This window comes from Cinclus cinclus, chromosome Z, assembly GCF_963662255.1.
Source record: "Cinclus cinclus chromosome Z, bCinCin1.1, whole genome shotgun sequence".
Classification (NCBI taxonomy): domain Eukaryota; kingdom Metazoa; phylum Chordata; class Aves; order Passeriformes; family Cinclidae; genus Cinclus; species Cinclus cinclus.
In genome coordinates this window covers 40,198,183-40,213,316 of record NC_085084.1, presented here as the reverse complement: position 1 = coordinate 40,213,316, position 15,134 = coordinate 40,198,183, and the positions used below count along the sequence as shown (strand labels likewise).

Here is a 15,134-nt window from a genome sequence, read left to right as displayed (position 1 = left end):
AGTTAACCTACATGAAGCATATAACATTTCTTAAAAGTCATATCATGTTTTTATTTCAATATTAGTATTAACCTAGAAGGAATTACAAGCCTATCCCCAGCTCTTCTCCAAGACATGATAGCTAATTTCTGGCAGTTTAGAAGAGAAGAGAATCAGCAGTTCTTGTTAATTTTCAATCTTCACATCTTTAATCTTAGTAAAACTCAGTATAGTAAATATAGATGTACCAGAGAAATGCTTTTTTAGTTACCTTTTACATACTCCTTTGAAATAATTCACAGTCTGCCAGCATCCCTACATCATAGCACTGAAGCTGTTTCCATGCTGTATTTGGCAATATCCGACACAGTTGATTGTGAGCCAGCTCTGCCAGTAGAACCAAAACTGTAAATTGTTCTTGCAGTTTCTTCTGACCAATTATTTCTTTCTTCATAGCATAAGTTCTAAAATTTACCTTCTCTCTTATTTGTAGTCAAGTTTATTTACTTAGGTGTCCTTTGGTACCACACTTAAAATAAATATGGTGAAAAAGAGACTTCCCATTCTTACTGTCTTATTCTCTTCATTATTCTCCAGAAACTCTTGCAAGGATACACCTTCCATTTGAATTTATATTCCCTTTTCTTTGTCTTTTAAAATGAGATTAATGTAAAGTTGAGGGTATCATTGCATTTTTTTTTCCTTTGTGTTCTATGTTGGTACCTGGATCCATCAAGCTAAAAAAAGCGTAGATTGGTAGGATGTTTAATTTGACTTCCAATGACAGCTTGCTTTAGCACAGTGGCCTAAAGAGTGTCTGTATTGGTACTAGTAGTAACTCTTATACACCCATTTGCCTTGTTAGGCCCAAACAGGACCTTAAAAGAGTTATTCCCTGATCAAAGAATGGTTACAAACAAAAGCAGGTGCTAAGTCGTTTTTATCCTTGGGCCCTGCTCACTTCCTTTTAGAACAGAAAGAAGCTAATCATACTAACTCAGCAATTTAAATAATAGTGTGGGTTGTTTTATGACAGGAAAATACTAGTAATGGTCAGTCCTTGAATCTCACATCAAATGTTTCGTCAGGTTTTGCTGCTTTAGCAGTACTAACAGTGTGCAGCTGATAGGCTTCTTTTGTAATGAGCGCATGGAAATGTCAACATTGAATAACCTAATACTGTGCTAGTTGTAGCCCCTGTGAAGGTATTTTTGCTCTTTCGGAAGTGTTCTGCTTTTCCTCTTAGAAAATACTTGTTTCTGAGAGCCAGATAGGCTCTGGGGCACCTGGAGAACCTCAGTTTGACTGTTCTTTCATTCAGTGACCTAAGAAGTTGAAATGGGCAAGTCATACACTGACTTTTTTTTTTTAAATGGGACAGCAAAGAAATGGCTTCGGCATATATGGAACCTGTTTCTAGAGTCTGTTAGTTGTGAGAGGCACAGCTATGATAGAATTTCCTTCCATGCTTGGTGATGTGTGAACCTGACATGAAAAAGGAGAGAGCAAGCACAGCTATTTTACCTTCTGTGCAGGTAATTGCAAACTTGAATATGAAACAGAATATTGTGCCCATGCCATGGGCCAGAACACTGAATACTGTGTTAAAATCAAAATCCAAATCTATTCTTATTTGTGAAGAGAGAACTTGCATATTCAACAATACAACTGATGGCATTAAGCATAATGAACAGCAGTTAATGCAAATTATTTCATAAAGTAACCAGCCCCAGAAAACGTGGTCTAGTATACCTCAAATCAAAGACTAATATGATAGGAAAAAAACACCAAATAAACAAAACCCCTACAACATCTGTAATGTGTACAAACAGTGGTGAAAATTTTTCAGCATCAAGGGATACACAAGTTACAAAGCATTGCTCTGTTTACTTGACCCATATATATTACTTGTAATACTTCATTAGCATTGCATCAGAGAAGACCAGCCAGGTAGTTCTGACTGATCCATCAATCCCCTTCAAGAAAACTCACAGACTGACCTTCCCACTCTGCCCTTATTTTCTCCCGTTTTTCTTTGAGCCCAGGCAGGTATTTGTAGGAAGATAGTGATGTGCTGCATCATAGCTCTGAGGTTTTATGTTTGATGGTCCTTACGTATCCCTGAATTAGAGTTGCATCTGCCCACCAGAGGCAGCTTATTTTGCAGGATGGTACAACTGGCTGGATAGCTGCCAGTTAAAGCCATTAATTTTTCTTAATCCTGTTTGTCCTTTTAATAGTTACAAAACTGTGCATCAGAGTAATATGTCTTCCAGCATGATTAGGGGCATCGCAGCCTTCAGTAACTAATTACAACAGATTTAATCCAATAGAAAGGATGACTCGTGTGACTCCGAAACTAGCAATTTTTGGTAATGGTAATTTTGAGAGGAACCTGTGATGGATCATAGTTTCTTCTCCTGTGGCAGGTTATGCTATTAACAAGGTTATTCTTGTGTGATCAAGATGGAGAAATATCCTACATTGCACAATATTGTATACATTTTATTTCTATGCAAACAGTAGAGAGTTGTTTAGTAGTACACCTAGATTGATTGGAAGGGGCAGGGTCTTGCAAGCCACAGTTTAAACCATGCTGTGTCGGGAATGCCATACTGATTGCGTTTTCATAGAAGTAGCTTAGCTTTCTTGACACAAACGAGCCATTAAATCGCTGGAAGGGCAACACTGGGCAGGCCTTCCACCATGACAGTCCCCTGACATCCATTTTGGGTCACAAATGATAATGGTATGATGGACAAGTCAATCACAAACTGCGTTTACCTTCATTTTAAAGTGAAGGTGGTAGTCTAACCATTCCATACTTGTCCTGGGCTACCTCCCCTGTGGCTGCTTTATGTGGCATATGACATAAAGTGGAACTCTTGGGGAGGAATGGCTTTACACAGCCAACAGTGTGTCTGATAATTGTTGCAAACTGCCCCTCTCCATCTGTCACTTTGTAGTGAATCATCAGGGAAGACACAGGGTTAAACTGAGCAATCTGCTGGAAGCTTTTGGTCTTTTGCAAACATCACAGCATTATGTATACTGTAAAATAGCATCTCCTGCATGCATGCAAAATCCTTTCCGAAGTAACCCCCTCTTTTCAGAGAGTCTATCACTGAGGGATTGCAGCAAGCCAGGAGAACAGAAATGTTTAAATTCTTGTAGTCTTTCAGGATTTCCTTTAAAGTATTAACTCCAGTGGTGTCCAAAAATGAGATGGAAGAGCAATCTACAACAAGGGCTTGGAAATCAATTTGCTTAGGAACTAGTTGCAAAGTGGTTTCTCCAATGCCCAGTCCATTAGCAGTTCTGTGATTTCCCTTTTTCAGATGCTGCTTTTCCTTCTTCTCGTATTTCTTCCTCCTAGCAGCTTCTAGGTTAGGATCTAAATTGGTCAATCTGTACAGAGACTTCAGGAAGTAGTTTCTATTTGCATAGTAAAGGGGGGCCTCAAACCGAAAAATTTTGACCTTTGGAACAGTAGAGAGATTTTCATATTCTGAATCATCCTCATAAAAGCTTGTGTCTTGGATCTGACCAAGCAGGGCTGTCCGTGGCCGCTGGGTCCGAACAATGATGCATAACATGGAGAAAACAATGCCAACCAATAGCCCTATTTCTGTGCTGACCAAGGCAGAGGCAGACATGGTAACTACCCAAACAAGTGTGTCCACCTTATTCACCTGGTACCGTGCTGGCACATCTCGGAACTTCCTCAGGGCTCCCCGAAGGCTGACAATAATAATACAAGCCAGGACACACTTCTGCAAGGAGTAGAAGAGGGGTGCCAAGAAGAGCAGCACCAGCAAAACCACCATCGCGCTAATTACTCCAGAGATTTGAGTCTGGCAGCCTGTAGATGTTTTGACAAGTGTTTTTGCCAGAGCTGCACTGGTTGCAAAAGAATGGAAGAAAGAAGGAATGATGTTGCAGAACCCCACAGCAAACATTTCCTGATTGGCTCGAATGGTGTAAGCATATTTCTTTGCAAACATTTCAGAGAGGGATACAGTGAAGACAAAACTGACTATGGCAAGAGGCAAAGCATCTAGAGCAACTCGGAGCATTAAGTTGAACTCTGGTACCTTTGGAGGGATAAATCCTGTTGGAATAGCTCCAGAAACACTGGATGCATACACTTCATTTAACTTACCATAGTGTGACACCAGTGTTGCCACAACAATAACTACCAGCTCTGTGGGAAGAGGAAATTTCAGTTTATTTTTGTACCGATCTCCAAGTTCCTTAGCAGTGACTAGCACCACGATACAAATGGCACTTGTGATGACATCGCAAAGGTTAGCCTGAGAAATGTTCCGGAAAATGTTAATCCAAGTAATAACAAGCATCCCATGCCCTTGGCTACGTGGAATTCTTATTCCAATGAGATACTTCACTTGAGCTGTTAAAATGGTTAAGGAAGCTCCAGTTGCAAAGCCATCTAGTACGGACTCAGATAGGTACATAGATACGAAACCCAGACGGAAGATCCCCATTAGAACCTGAGGAAACAGAGGAAGGAAAAAAAAAACAAACCATGAGCTGTAACCATTGCTGCAAATAATTAGGTACAGATGGGGAAGAACTAGCTGGAGGCCAATAGTGTTTGGCTATTTCAGTCTTGAAACAGGAATTGTCCTTTTTTTGTTTCCAGTTTGCTTTTGAAATGTGATTCCTTTTACTGTTATGGAATGCTACAAACCCAAGAGGTGAATGAGGAGTTTGAGACAGGGTGGTCTGTCAGATATTTGTCTGAAGTGACTCGACTGAAGTGGTTTGCCTGGTTTATATTCCCCATGCAAAAGAGAACAGGGGCTACAAAATATTTCCGTTATACCAAAGTTAATCTTCTTTTTCTGTCTTAAAGTGAATAAAGTTAAAATATATGACCTTTTCCTTGTAAACAGAACTTGAATGACAACAAATAAGATCCCTATTTTAGCTTTTGCATTAAACAGTTTTTAATTTTAGCCCTGTGGATAGAAGGGAAAATGGAGCGCAGATGGCCTTTGTGCTATGCCTATGATACAAGTGGCAGAACAGCTCACAATCTCCACAATTCTGTCCTTAAGTACAGAAGTACTTTTAAGTACCCCTTCCTTAGATGGCTTTGTAAGTACTTCACAAGGGCATTTTTTGTTCATATATGTGACCTGAAATGTCTTACAACAGGAAGATAGCTAGCTGTTTATGCATTCATATATGTATGTATGTGTGTGTATATATATATATATATATATATATATATACGCACATATACGTGTGTGCGTGTGTGTGTACACAGAGAGTTAATAGATAAGTATGCTCATGATGCTTCCTTCTGTGCTCTGTTGATATCCTTGTGATGGCAGCATATTGACAAGTGTCAAGTCCAGCACAGCCATTTCCTGAAACGTAGGTTAGTCAGTCTGTTTCTTCTCTGTCTTTTCTTTGTTCAAATTATCTTTTGGACAGCAGTTTGGTAGAATATAGCACCCCCTAGCAAAACACTGAGCCGCACTGTCTGAACCTGTAGAAGTAGTTGAGTAGGTGCACACCTCTATTAAAATATCTAGGGAAAGAGAGTTATTTCTTAGTTTTTAAGTACACTGCTACCTGGGAATTTTCTATATCTGTATTGGGCCTCATTGTCCCATGAAAGCAACAAAACCAAGAAGCAGAAGGGTGTCAAAACAATTAATTAGTGGTGTTATTAATTAATTAGTGTTAATTAGTGGTCTTTCAGAAGATTCTTGTTTTACCTGTGTTTGCTGTCAACTAAGAAAACTGCCTGCCTCATGCTGTCTCTGAGTTGCTTACAGTTAGGCTTCCTGGAGAAAACAGTCCAAGGTACATTAAAATGAACTGATGATATATCTCATTGAAAGACAGTCAAACCAAAGCTTAGGTCACGTAAAAAAGTATGACCTTGCCTCTGGATGTGAGCAACCACTTACCTGATAGACTCCAGCCATGAATGTCAAGGCTGTAGCAATGCCAATAGCGTAGCACTCTTTCCCACACTCGGCATTTATCCCCGCAATGGTAAGGTTGAAGGCAGTTGTGTTGGACAGATTGTCATTCTGCAGAGAGCCATCACCTGAGGCTTGTGGGGCATCATCATTCAAGTCAAACCCAGCCAAGAGAAGTTCTCGGTCCACAACTTGTCCCACCATTAAGCTTATCAAGCTGAAAATGCCAACTGAGACGTGACGGGATGTGCCCATTAAGAAATAGATTATGTTGGCAAAGAATGACGTGTAAAGGCTATAAATGGGCTTCAGACCTGCCAGCAGTGAGTATGCAATTGCTTGAGGCACCAAAATGATCCCAATCACTAACCCAGACATAACATCCCCCCAAATATACTCTTTGCAGCGGTACTTGGGAAGCCATTGTAAAACAGGAAAGAAGTCCATAAGAAATTTCTTCAGCTTCTGTGGTGTGCAGGAGCAGCTCTTTCTCAGCTTAGCTAGCATGACTTCTTTCCTGTTAATCTTGGCATGAGTCTTTCTTTCCATGAGAAGGCAGGATGAGGTGTTGTTTTCCATTCTGGTAGCCTCAAGTGGTCTTTCCATTTTCCCAGTGTTTACTTCATTTATGTGTTCCTGCAAAGTGAAGAAAACCTCTGTCAGGTTGCAATTCATGAAGGGTTTTTTTAACACAGTCGTTTAACACTGATTGTCACCAGGTTTTGCTTTTAAGAAAGCATCATCCCAACAAGAACACTCTCGTAGGGCTCCAGTGACGCATAAGGCTAAGAAGTAAATCTGCCTTTCTTGGACACACTAAGGAGTACTTTCAATTTAATCCAGTTTGTTCTAATAAAGAAAAATGGGGTTAAATTAGTATTATAGACCTTCTCTAGGCTCAGCCTCTCTCAGTGTCATTAACATCCAGGATCTCTGCATCAGAATTGTTTGGTGCCAGGAGTGACATTGCAATAGTGTCAAAGCTTGTCTTCACTTACAAGTAAAAGCTGTTTCTTTCCTACAGACTCTACCCATGAGTTTCATGAAACTTGAAGTAAACTTACTGGCACAGTATTCTGTTGGTAAAGTGTAATGGTTTTAACAGTTAATACACAGGTTAGATGCTACTGACAGAATTATCTGTAAATTTCATTGGGGTTTTTTTGTTATTAAGAAGAGCATGTTGTTTTGGTAATGTTTGGTAAGGCTTGTTAAGGTGTAGAATTCTGAATTTAGAAAAAGCGTTAATGAGGCCAACTGGAAACATAATTGTAAAGCAAAAGAACAGATTATCAATAGCCTGTAAGCTTTTGACCTGTAGCAGTCCAAAGAGAGTGGCTTATTAGAAAGTCTTTTGTCTATCCCACTTAGAAATAGTTTTCAAGATTTTAATAATTATGTTTTGCCATGAAATTGAAAATAGTAAGAACATATATATCTGTAACTAGTGCAGAAGTTTTAAACAAATTCCCAGGAATTATGGTATAGCATACAGATAAGTGACACAGCATGATTTCTAAGGCTATGCAAAGTTTAATCATAGTCAAAGTAGGATGTTCAGATGTTATAGGTAGTTTATAACTTGGTAAAAGGCAGAGTAGAGATTCTTGTTAGAAATGTGTGGACTGATTGTCCAAGTTGAAAAGGATCTGCATAGTAGTCTAGATATATTTAAAAAAACAGTTTTATCCATCCCAATTATATAAATGCATGTTTAGCTCCCATTGTATAACATTTCTTTGTGTTTGTGAGGTTTATTTCCATCATATGGGAACACTAATTACAATTTTATGTAATTATTTATAAGCATCCATGTCTGTTTTTTATCAATGCTCAGTTTACTTTAGACCTTAATGTACTGCATAGTTATGCTAACCAACGTCTGCTTGGACTGGAAAATAGGTTGGATCTGGATTCTTTGTTAGAATGCAAAGGCAACAGAAAAGATAAATGAAGTTGCAACACCAGGTGAAGTACTTAAGAGGATATGAATAAAGTTTACCAAATATGGAACGCTAGCAAGTGTAATACACTCATTTTTAAAATGCAAAATCCCAATACTTCCTGTCTTACCTAAATTAGTTTGGAGAATGAGAGACTTGTGCATGAGGGCAACAAGTCCTTATTCAAATTCCAGTCACTTCTTACAGCCAAATGAATTCAGCCAGCCAGGAAATAGGTATTGTGCCCTTGCTCTACATACTTAAAAGCTAGTGGGCCGTTCAGTATCCAATGAGTGCTTTTTACAGGCTACATCAAAAGATTGTATCACCTTCTGTACACTAGACTCATATATTTGATTGCATACTTGCTGTCTGCCTCTCTTTAATCTTGTACAATTTACCTGGAATTAATTTGGTATTTACAAAAAAAAACCCATTACAATTCAGATGTGTTTATTGTTTGTGCAGCTCCCTGAGGTATAATAGTGATTTTTAATACATAAGATGATTAGAACATAATTTCTTTGGAAATCTATTAAGAGATCTTGTGTTTGAATGATAATATAGTAATATACATATATACATACATACATACATACATACATATGTATATATATATATATATATATATAAGCTATACTGCCTTACTTGATAATCAGAATAATAGCTTTTTGTACAAAGCAAACAAACCTCCCCCTTCCCCCCAAAAAAACCCCAAAATTGGTATCACAGTAATGTATGTATCTTCTACATTCAAGCTGGCAGAAAGTAATTTCTTAAATTGAATTTCTTAATTTGTTAAATTCTTTTTTCCCCTGAAAATAAAGGTTTCCTTCCTGTAATTCTGCCGTATATGCTTTCAGATTCCATGTCATATGAACATGGTAGCTGTTAAGCAGTCAGCTCTTAACCTAGATTGGTATCCAGAAGCTGTTAATGTTTAAAGTTTCCTTGTTGCTTTTAGAATGCAGTAAAGCCACACCAAATAAGGGTAGTGACGTTGTTATCAGCAACCCAATTTTCAGCTGTGTAACACAATAATTGTCAGGCTGTGATGCCTGAAACTCATTGCTTCACCTGAAGGAAATGGGATTCCTCCACAGATGTGTGCTATCCCCTTTACACTTTTTGCAGCCTAGCAGAGCTTGGAGCTTCCAGTGTTCTTGCCATCTCCAAAGACAGAATGTAGGAGAGGAGATCTGCCTGCTCTGTTGTGCACATGAGCAGATTCCAGCCTTCTGATTTTGGCACTGAGATACAGCACCATCTTTCCAAAGTGGTAATACTTGAGCAGTGTGCAGGAGCACTGGGCGATCAGTAACAGGATTCCTTTACTGGTTCACCAAATGACCCATTTTCAGCTTAGGCCACACTAAAAAATGGAAACCTACTATTCCTCCCTTCCTTCCTCCAGAGCTCCACAGAATGTAATGTTTGCATTTTATTAATGTCATCATTTGTTGAAAGAGCTGTTCTTAACAGGCCTGCACAGATGAGGCAGCACACAGCATAAAGATGTTAGTTCATTGCATTTGACTTTGGTATTGGGACAACTGTTTTAAACAAGTGAAAGTTTACTTGTGTGCATATTCATGTATATGTGTAACATTAATATAATTACAACAGAAGGTAGTCTTGATTATTTTTAATTGTACTTTTATGTTTGGAATCTTCACAGTGAAGGTTTTTCAAGTATCCCTTGACCATATGGGCAAAAGCAGTTGAACAGAACCTTGTCAGAACCACTTGTTCTTTCAGGCCAAGTGCATTGACTCAGTTTATTTTGTGAAAAAGAGAAACAAGGGAAAGAACCATTCAAGCCAAACAAACTGCTAACTTTCCAGCTGGCCTTAGTCCCAACTTTCTTCCTGTGTTTTCATTGTGCCTGTGACCTGACAAAATCTCTCTGCAGGGGAAGAAACATTCATCACAGTAGGGTCATTTGAGATTTTTCTTCACAGATTCTTCAGCAGGGAGTTTCTGCTGCTGCATGTATAACCATTCTGAATGGATGAGTTATTCTTTGTGAAAGAGCACAACTCCCAAAAACTTTATCCTTTTGCATCCTTTTGCCTCCCCATCCTGATTGTCCATCAAAAAAATCTGAGGCTGTGTCTCTGTAAAGCCCAGGAGGGAGTAGTGAGGGTGAGCCTGTCTTTGTATGATGAGATATTTTAAATACTTTACTTAGAACAGAAGTCAGACGGTATCACAGCTGTATAGTATAATTGCTCACTTGCTGAAATAGTGATTTCAAGTGAAAGTTAGGATAAAGAGTTTGAGCCAAGTGATGTTTGCTGTTTTCTCCATGTTTGAGCTATGAAAAATCCGCTAAAAACTAATGTTTTTGGGGTGAGTTTTGTATTTATTTGTTGCATAACTCATTGAAAAGCATGAGAGACATCAGTCTAGTTAAACATTTGATTGGAAACACAGTTGTTGAGTTAAATGGTTCATGTTGCTCATTTTTAATACTAGAAATCTTTTCTGTCTCACAGAAACCTTTCTTGGCTCTAATGGCTATGATCATGTTACTGTTTTGGTTTTGAGCAATGACACAATTTTGAAAAAACTCCTTAGCCTCACAGTACATAGTTTCAATGTGTGTGTGTTATTCTTGCAAGGGATGTGTTATTCTTGCAAATGACTTTTTTTCAGAGGAAGGTACCTCCTAACTATGCCCCAGTGCACTTTGACCCTTTATGGTGGCATAAAAACCTAAGCCAACAATTGGTGATTTGGACATATTTGAACAGATGTGGGGAGTTCATTTAGTTTGTGAGAACTGACTAGTCTGAAATAATGTCCCCTGAGCTGCATATAATATGCCAGTACTGCTTTAGCACCTACTGTTTTGATTTATTAATCTGCTTTTGTTCTACAGGGTTGCTTAGATAGATCAACATAACTTAAAAGTGTTAGAAGTTATCAGGTGCTAAAAGAGTAAGTGAGATGAATGTTTATCTCTGTCTTGCACTACCTATTGTATTTTCATCTTTAGAACTAAGATGTACTTGGAAGCAGTCTTAAGCAAGGTGCCAGCAACCCAAACCATTCATTTATACACTGATCTAGCAAGCTATCAGACTACAGCACAGAATATGACAATGCCTTTTAGGAAAATTATGTGAAACTTGATAGGCTTGGTTAGTTTTTTCATTATATTGGGGTAAAATATTGTTGCTTCAAAGCATTTTTATGTTGAGTTTCAGTGTTACACTAATTCAAACATGAAAGAGGAGGTAGCATTTACTCTGCAAGTCAGGAAAGCCAGTTCACATCCTGTACAAATTCAACTGCTATACTAGGGAGAGATTTATTGTGAGAGTCATTCAGATTTATGTATTTCTAATGAAAATCTTCAATCCACAATTTTTATTTCCAACTGTAAATTGTTTGAGGACTTTCCAGGCAAGTTAGGCTCTTTGTTAAATGCCTGCATTCACCAGTGTTTGTGATTCAAGTCTGGTTTTCCCAAGGATTCTCACTTCCATATCCCTGTGAGTAAGGTGACAGCCACTGACAGGTAGCAATCTCAGATGATGAGCAGGCTACAGTGGAACTCATGCAGTCAGCCAGCACCTGTTGTTAAGGCCAGCCCATCAAGATCATCTTTAGGAATGATCATACATGCAAATATGTGATCAAGTAGTTTCACTCATTCTGCAAAGACAGGTTTCATTCAAGGATTCCAGAACATGCTGCTCTATAACCATTAAAATGCTCTTGATGGCAAAACAGCATTATTCTTCTGGAGAGTCCTAGGCTATGACCGCTAAAAAGGCATTTCCTGTGGATTCAGAAAACATTCCTAAAAATCAGATTTCTTCCTTTTGAGGAAGTTTCAAAGTGAAAGTCTTTTATTTCCAAAAAAAGGTCTTTCAAGATATCTTTTCAAGACCCTGGTCATCATTTACTAAGTTAAATACTAAGCTTCGTTTTCTACCCTGTGGTTTTGCTGGACATTGTTTAGCCATACTAAGCTGTCACAGAGAAAACCCAATTAATAGTCCATTCTCATGTTGTTTCCTGTTGCATCTTGTGTTTACTGCATGCTGTAAGGACAGTATTTTGGAAACACACATTTGTACTTGCTCTCAGTTTCAGTGTGGTACTTTGAGAAACAGATAAACCTAGTATATGCCATTTTCTTAAACAGAAATAAAGACTAACCAAATGGCTGAACAATTGGACAAGGGTTGCAGGAGAGATAATTGAGTACCATTTACAGCTGACTGTATTTTACAAACTTGCCCCGTGTCTACCTTATAAGCAATATTTATGAACAACAACGTAATGATAAACTAAAAAATGACAGCCTGAACAAAGTAAGTGAAAAGAGACAGCTTTGCACCTTTACAAACAAGCAAAGAAAAGTTAACCTGAATTAAGAGGCACAGAAAGGGAGACAAATCTCTTACCTGGATAGCTTTTTGACAGGAACGTGCCAGCTGTTTTTGCATGCTGGAGTGAATGGAAGTTTTCAACCAGACATTGCTCTATTTGCATAAAGGATAATTATTAGCTAAATATTCCTCAAGGTAAGAATGAGTAGTAATGGCATCTTCAGCTTGCTGTTTGGTAGCATCTTGTCACTTGTATCACTTTGCAAATGTAGATATATATGTAGCACTATCTGAGGATTTGAGTTTAAGTAATGCATAAGATTATTAATTAACTAGCACTGATCCAAAAATTGTGCTGAGTTCAGGCTAGCACATCTCTGACCTTTGAAGCTACTTCTCATCTGAAATCTGATCTGGTTTATGCATCCTCATGTCACATTAGCTTCTGATTTTGCATGTTCAAGGTGTATGAATAGAGCTTGGGTCTTGCTTGAGATTTGTGTCCTTTGTGGGCTGGAATAAGGCCTGTTCTGCTCAGAGAATAGGATGTGAGAGCTGGAGCTTAGAGTTCCATTTCTACATGTCAGCACATTCAGATCACAACAGTTTTTGCTTCTGTGTAAACCAAAAACTGTATAATGTAGGCAGATCAGCAGGACAAAGATATACTTCTGTTGAAAGTTTATTTCATTGTTGTGAAGAACTTGGTCATATAAGTGACCTTAAGGAACCTCTCAGTTACCTTAGATCTTTGTATAAGTGCAGACCTATCCAAGTGATAAAAAACATCCATCTCCTCCCCTTGACAAAGGTGATAGGTAATGTTTAATGGTTACTAAGCAGTGCAGATTAACAGGTTGGGCACAAGGTCATGACTCATAGGACCTATATTCAACTGGCCTACAAACTAAGGGATGAGATGTGTCTGTTTCTCAGCCAAGGAAGAACATGAGTTAGCATGCAGTAAAAATCTGAGATGGGAGTTGCAAAGCCACAAAAAGACTGTGTTGCTGGCACAAGCACAACTAGAGAGGGCCAGGTTCCAACATTGTCTTTTATCCCTGTGCAAAAAGTTGTTTGCTGCTCGTTAGAAGTAAGAAGGAAACATAAAAATTATGGGAACAAGCAACCAAAACTTAGGTGAGAGACAAATAGAAAGGGAAGCATGTCACATCTCACTTCTGTGATGTTAAACTGGTCATGGATTCTTTTTAAACTACTGGCTACCACCCGGAACTTAGACTTGGTTGCAGTAGTTGTGATATTCTAAACCCAACATCTTAAGAAGGTAATTTCATTCTTATTAAAATCCTTTTTCTAGCTTCTTTGTTTTGGAAGGCCTTGGCAACCACTCCTATCCCTTTCCCCTTTGCTCTTAGGAAAAAGGAGGCGCAGTAGTACGCATTATCTGCGTAATGAATTTTGCACACTGGCCACAAAGATAGTGCATTTCTTTGGTCTTGTGCTCTATGGAATAGAAGATTTCACTGCTTCTGTTAATTTAATTTTAACCTTATGGTATTTCTTCATTAAAAATAAAGGGACTTAAACTCAGGTCTCTCAAATCCATCATTTCATCCGTTTTACTATCTAATCCTTAGGAGGAAGCCATCTGCTTCAGTACCTAAGTAAACTTGCTCTCCTTTTCAATGTGTCCAGTATTTGGAAACTCTGTTACTGCTGGCATTTGCAGCCTTGAAATTTGCAGAATAATTGGGATTTTCCCAACTTAAATTTTTTTTTTTTTTTTACAGAGACCTCTCTGCATTTCTATCCAACAGCACTTTTCCTAGTATCAGGCTCCTAAGAGAAAGGAGAATGTTATTGTATCATTATCAATTGACCCCTTCCATATTAGGTTGGCTGTAACTTTGTTTTGCCTCAAGCTAGCCTAAAAATAACACTTCTTGAAATCTAAAAGAAAGAAACTTCAAATAATAGTTTTGAACACTTTTTCAGTACAGCACAGTACCAGTGAGGCTAAAGACCTCTCAACAGGTCAGTTTCACATGGGAAAAAAGTGACAAAATGAAGCAATCTCTCATTCTGTCTGGAAAAATTTGAAAATTACACAGTTTTGACAGATATGTGTTTTGTGATGAACAAGTTTTACTTGACATACAAAAATAACTGGCAGTAGAAGGTTTGTTAGTGCGTTATGGAGACGAATTAATGCTTCACATGAAGTCATTCATCAAGGCTTCAGTCCAGCAGTAATTCTGAATGGGCTAGTCCTGGCATCCAGCTGAATTCCACTGATAGTAACAAAAAGGACTCAGTTCTAAAAGTGCTATATTTCCATGTCAGCTGCTGAGTTGTGAAACAATGGTAACTGGCCAAAAATAACCAAAAGAGTACTACAATGAAGCACCTATCTCTAAGAATAGGAACTATGGTAGAAAATAATGATGATCATTGACCAGTAATTTTGAGTTTACAGATGATTTTCCTTTGTGTGACTTACTATTTATCTTTACGAACAGATGCACAGTTACAGTTGGTTTTAAAACTGTAAAAGGTTAAAAGCAGAATTGAACAGTAGCATTTATGAAATAAATGATGTAAAGACATAAAATATATTTGACTTTGGTGACACATTTACTTGAGGATTTTCAGATTATTTCAGAAAAATTCATGACATTGCTACGTACAATTCATATCTGGTAACCTAACTATTAAAAAAATCAATGCTAAATTAGTCACATATGAATGATTAATCTCAGAATCACAGAATCATAGTTAAAAGTGTTTGCTTACTGGGTCATAGTTAATAATATCAAATCTTCAAAAGTACATAGTCCAAATATAATAGTCATGTTCTTCCTTCTGTGTAGGTGTTTGTAGTTCAAAAATGCAGTGAATTAGAAAAAAAGCTCTTATGCCTAATGCCTGCATTATTTAAAATG

The 15,134-nt window shown here is 38.0% G+C and overlaps 1 protein-coding gene across 2 annotated transcripts in view; it reads right to left on the bottom strand.

Annotated features, from left to right (window-relative positions):
- Positions 1-2,969: 2,969 nt before the first annotated feature.
- Positions 2,970-15,134, bottom strand: part of SLC26A1 (solute carrier family 26 member 1) — a 32,741-nt gene continuing 20,576 nt past the window's right edge. Inside the window, exons 1-3 of one of the 2 annotated variants that reach the window (XM_062512807.1) lie at positions 12,297-12,375; positions 5,925-6,569; positions 2,970-4,490 (exon numbers count right to left, since the gene is read on the bottom strand). In XM_062512807.1, the coding sequence (XP_062368791.1) occupies positions 2,970-4,490; positions 5,925-6,545 (2,142 nt within the window). In that variant the 5' untranslated portion in view covers positions 6,546-6,569; positions 12,297-12,375. Of the gene's footprint in view, positions 4,491-5,924; positions 6,576-12,296; positions 12,376-15,134 lie in introns of those variants that run through there. The other variant, XM_062512806.1, reaches the window with a different exon arrangement.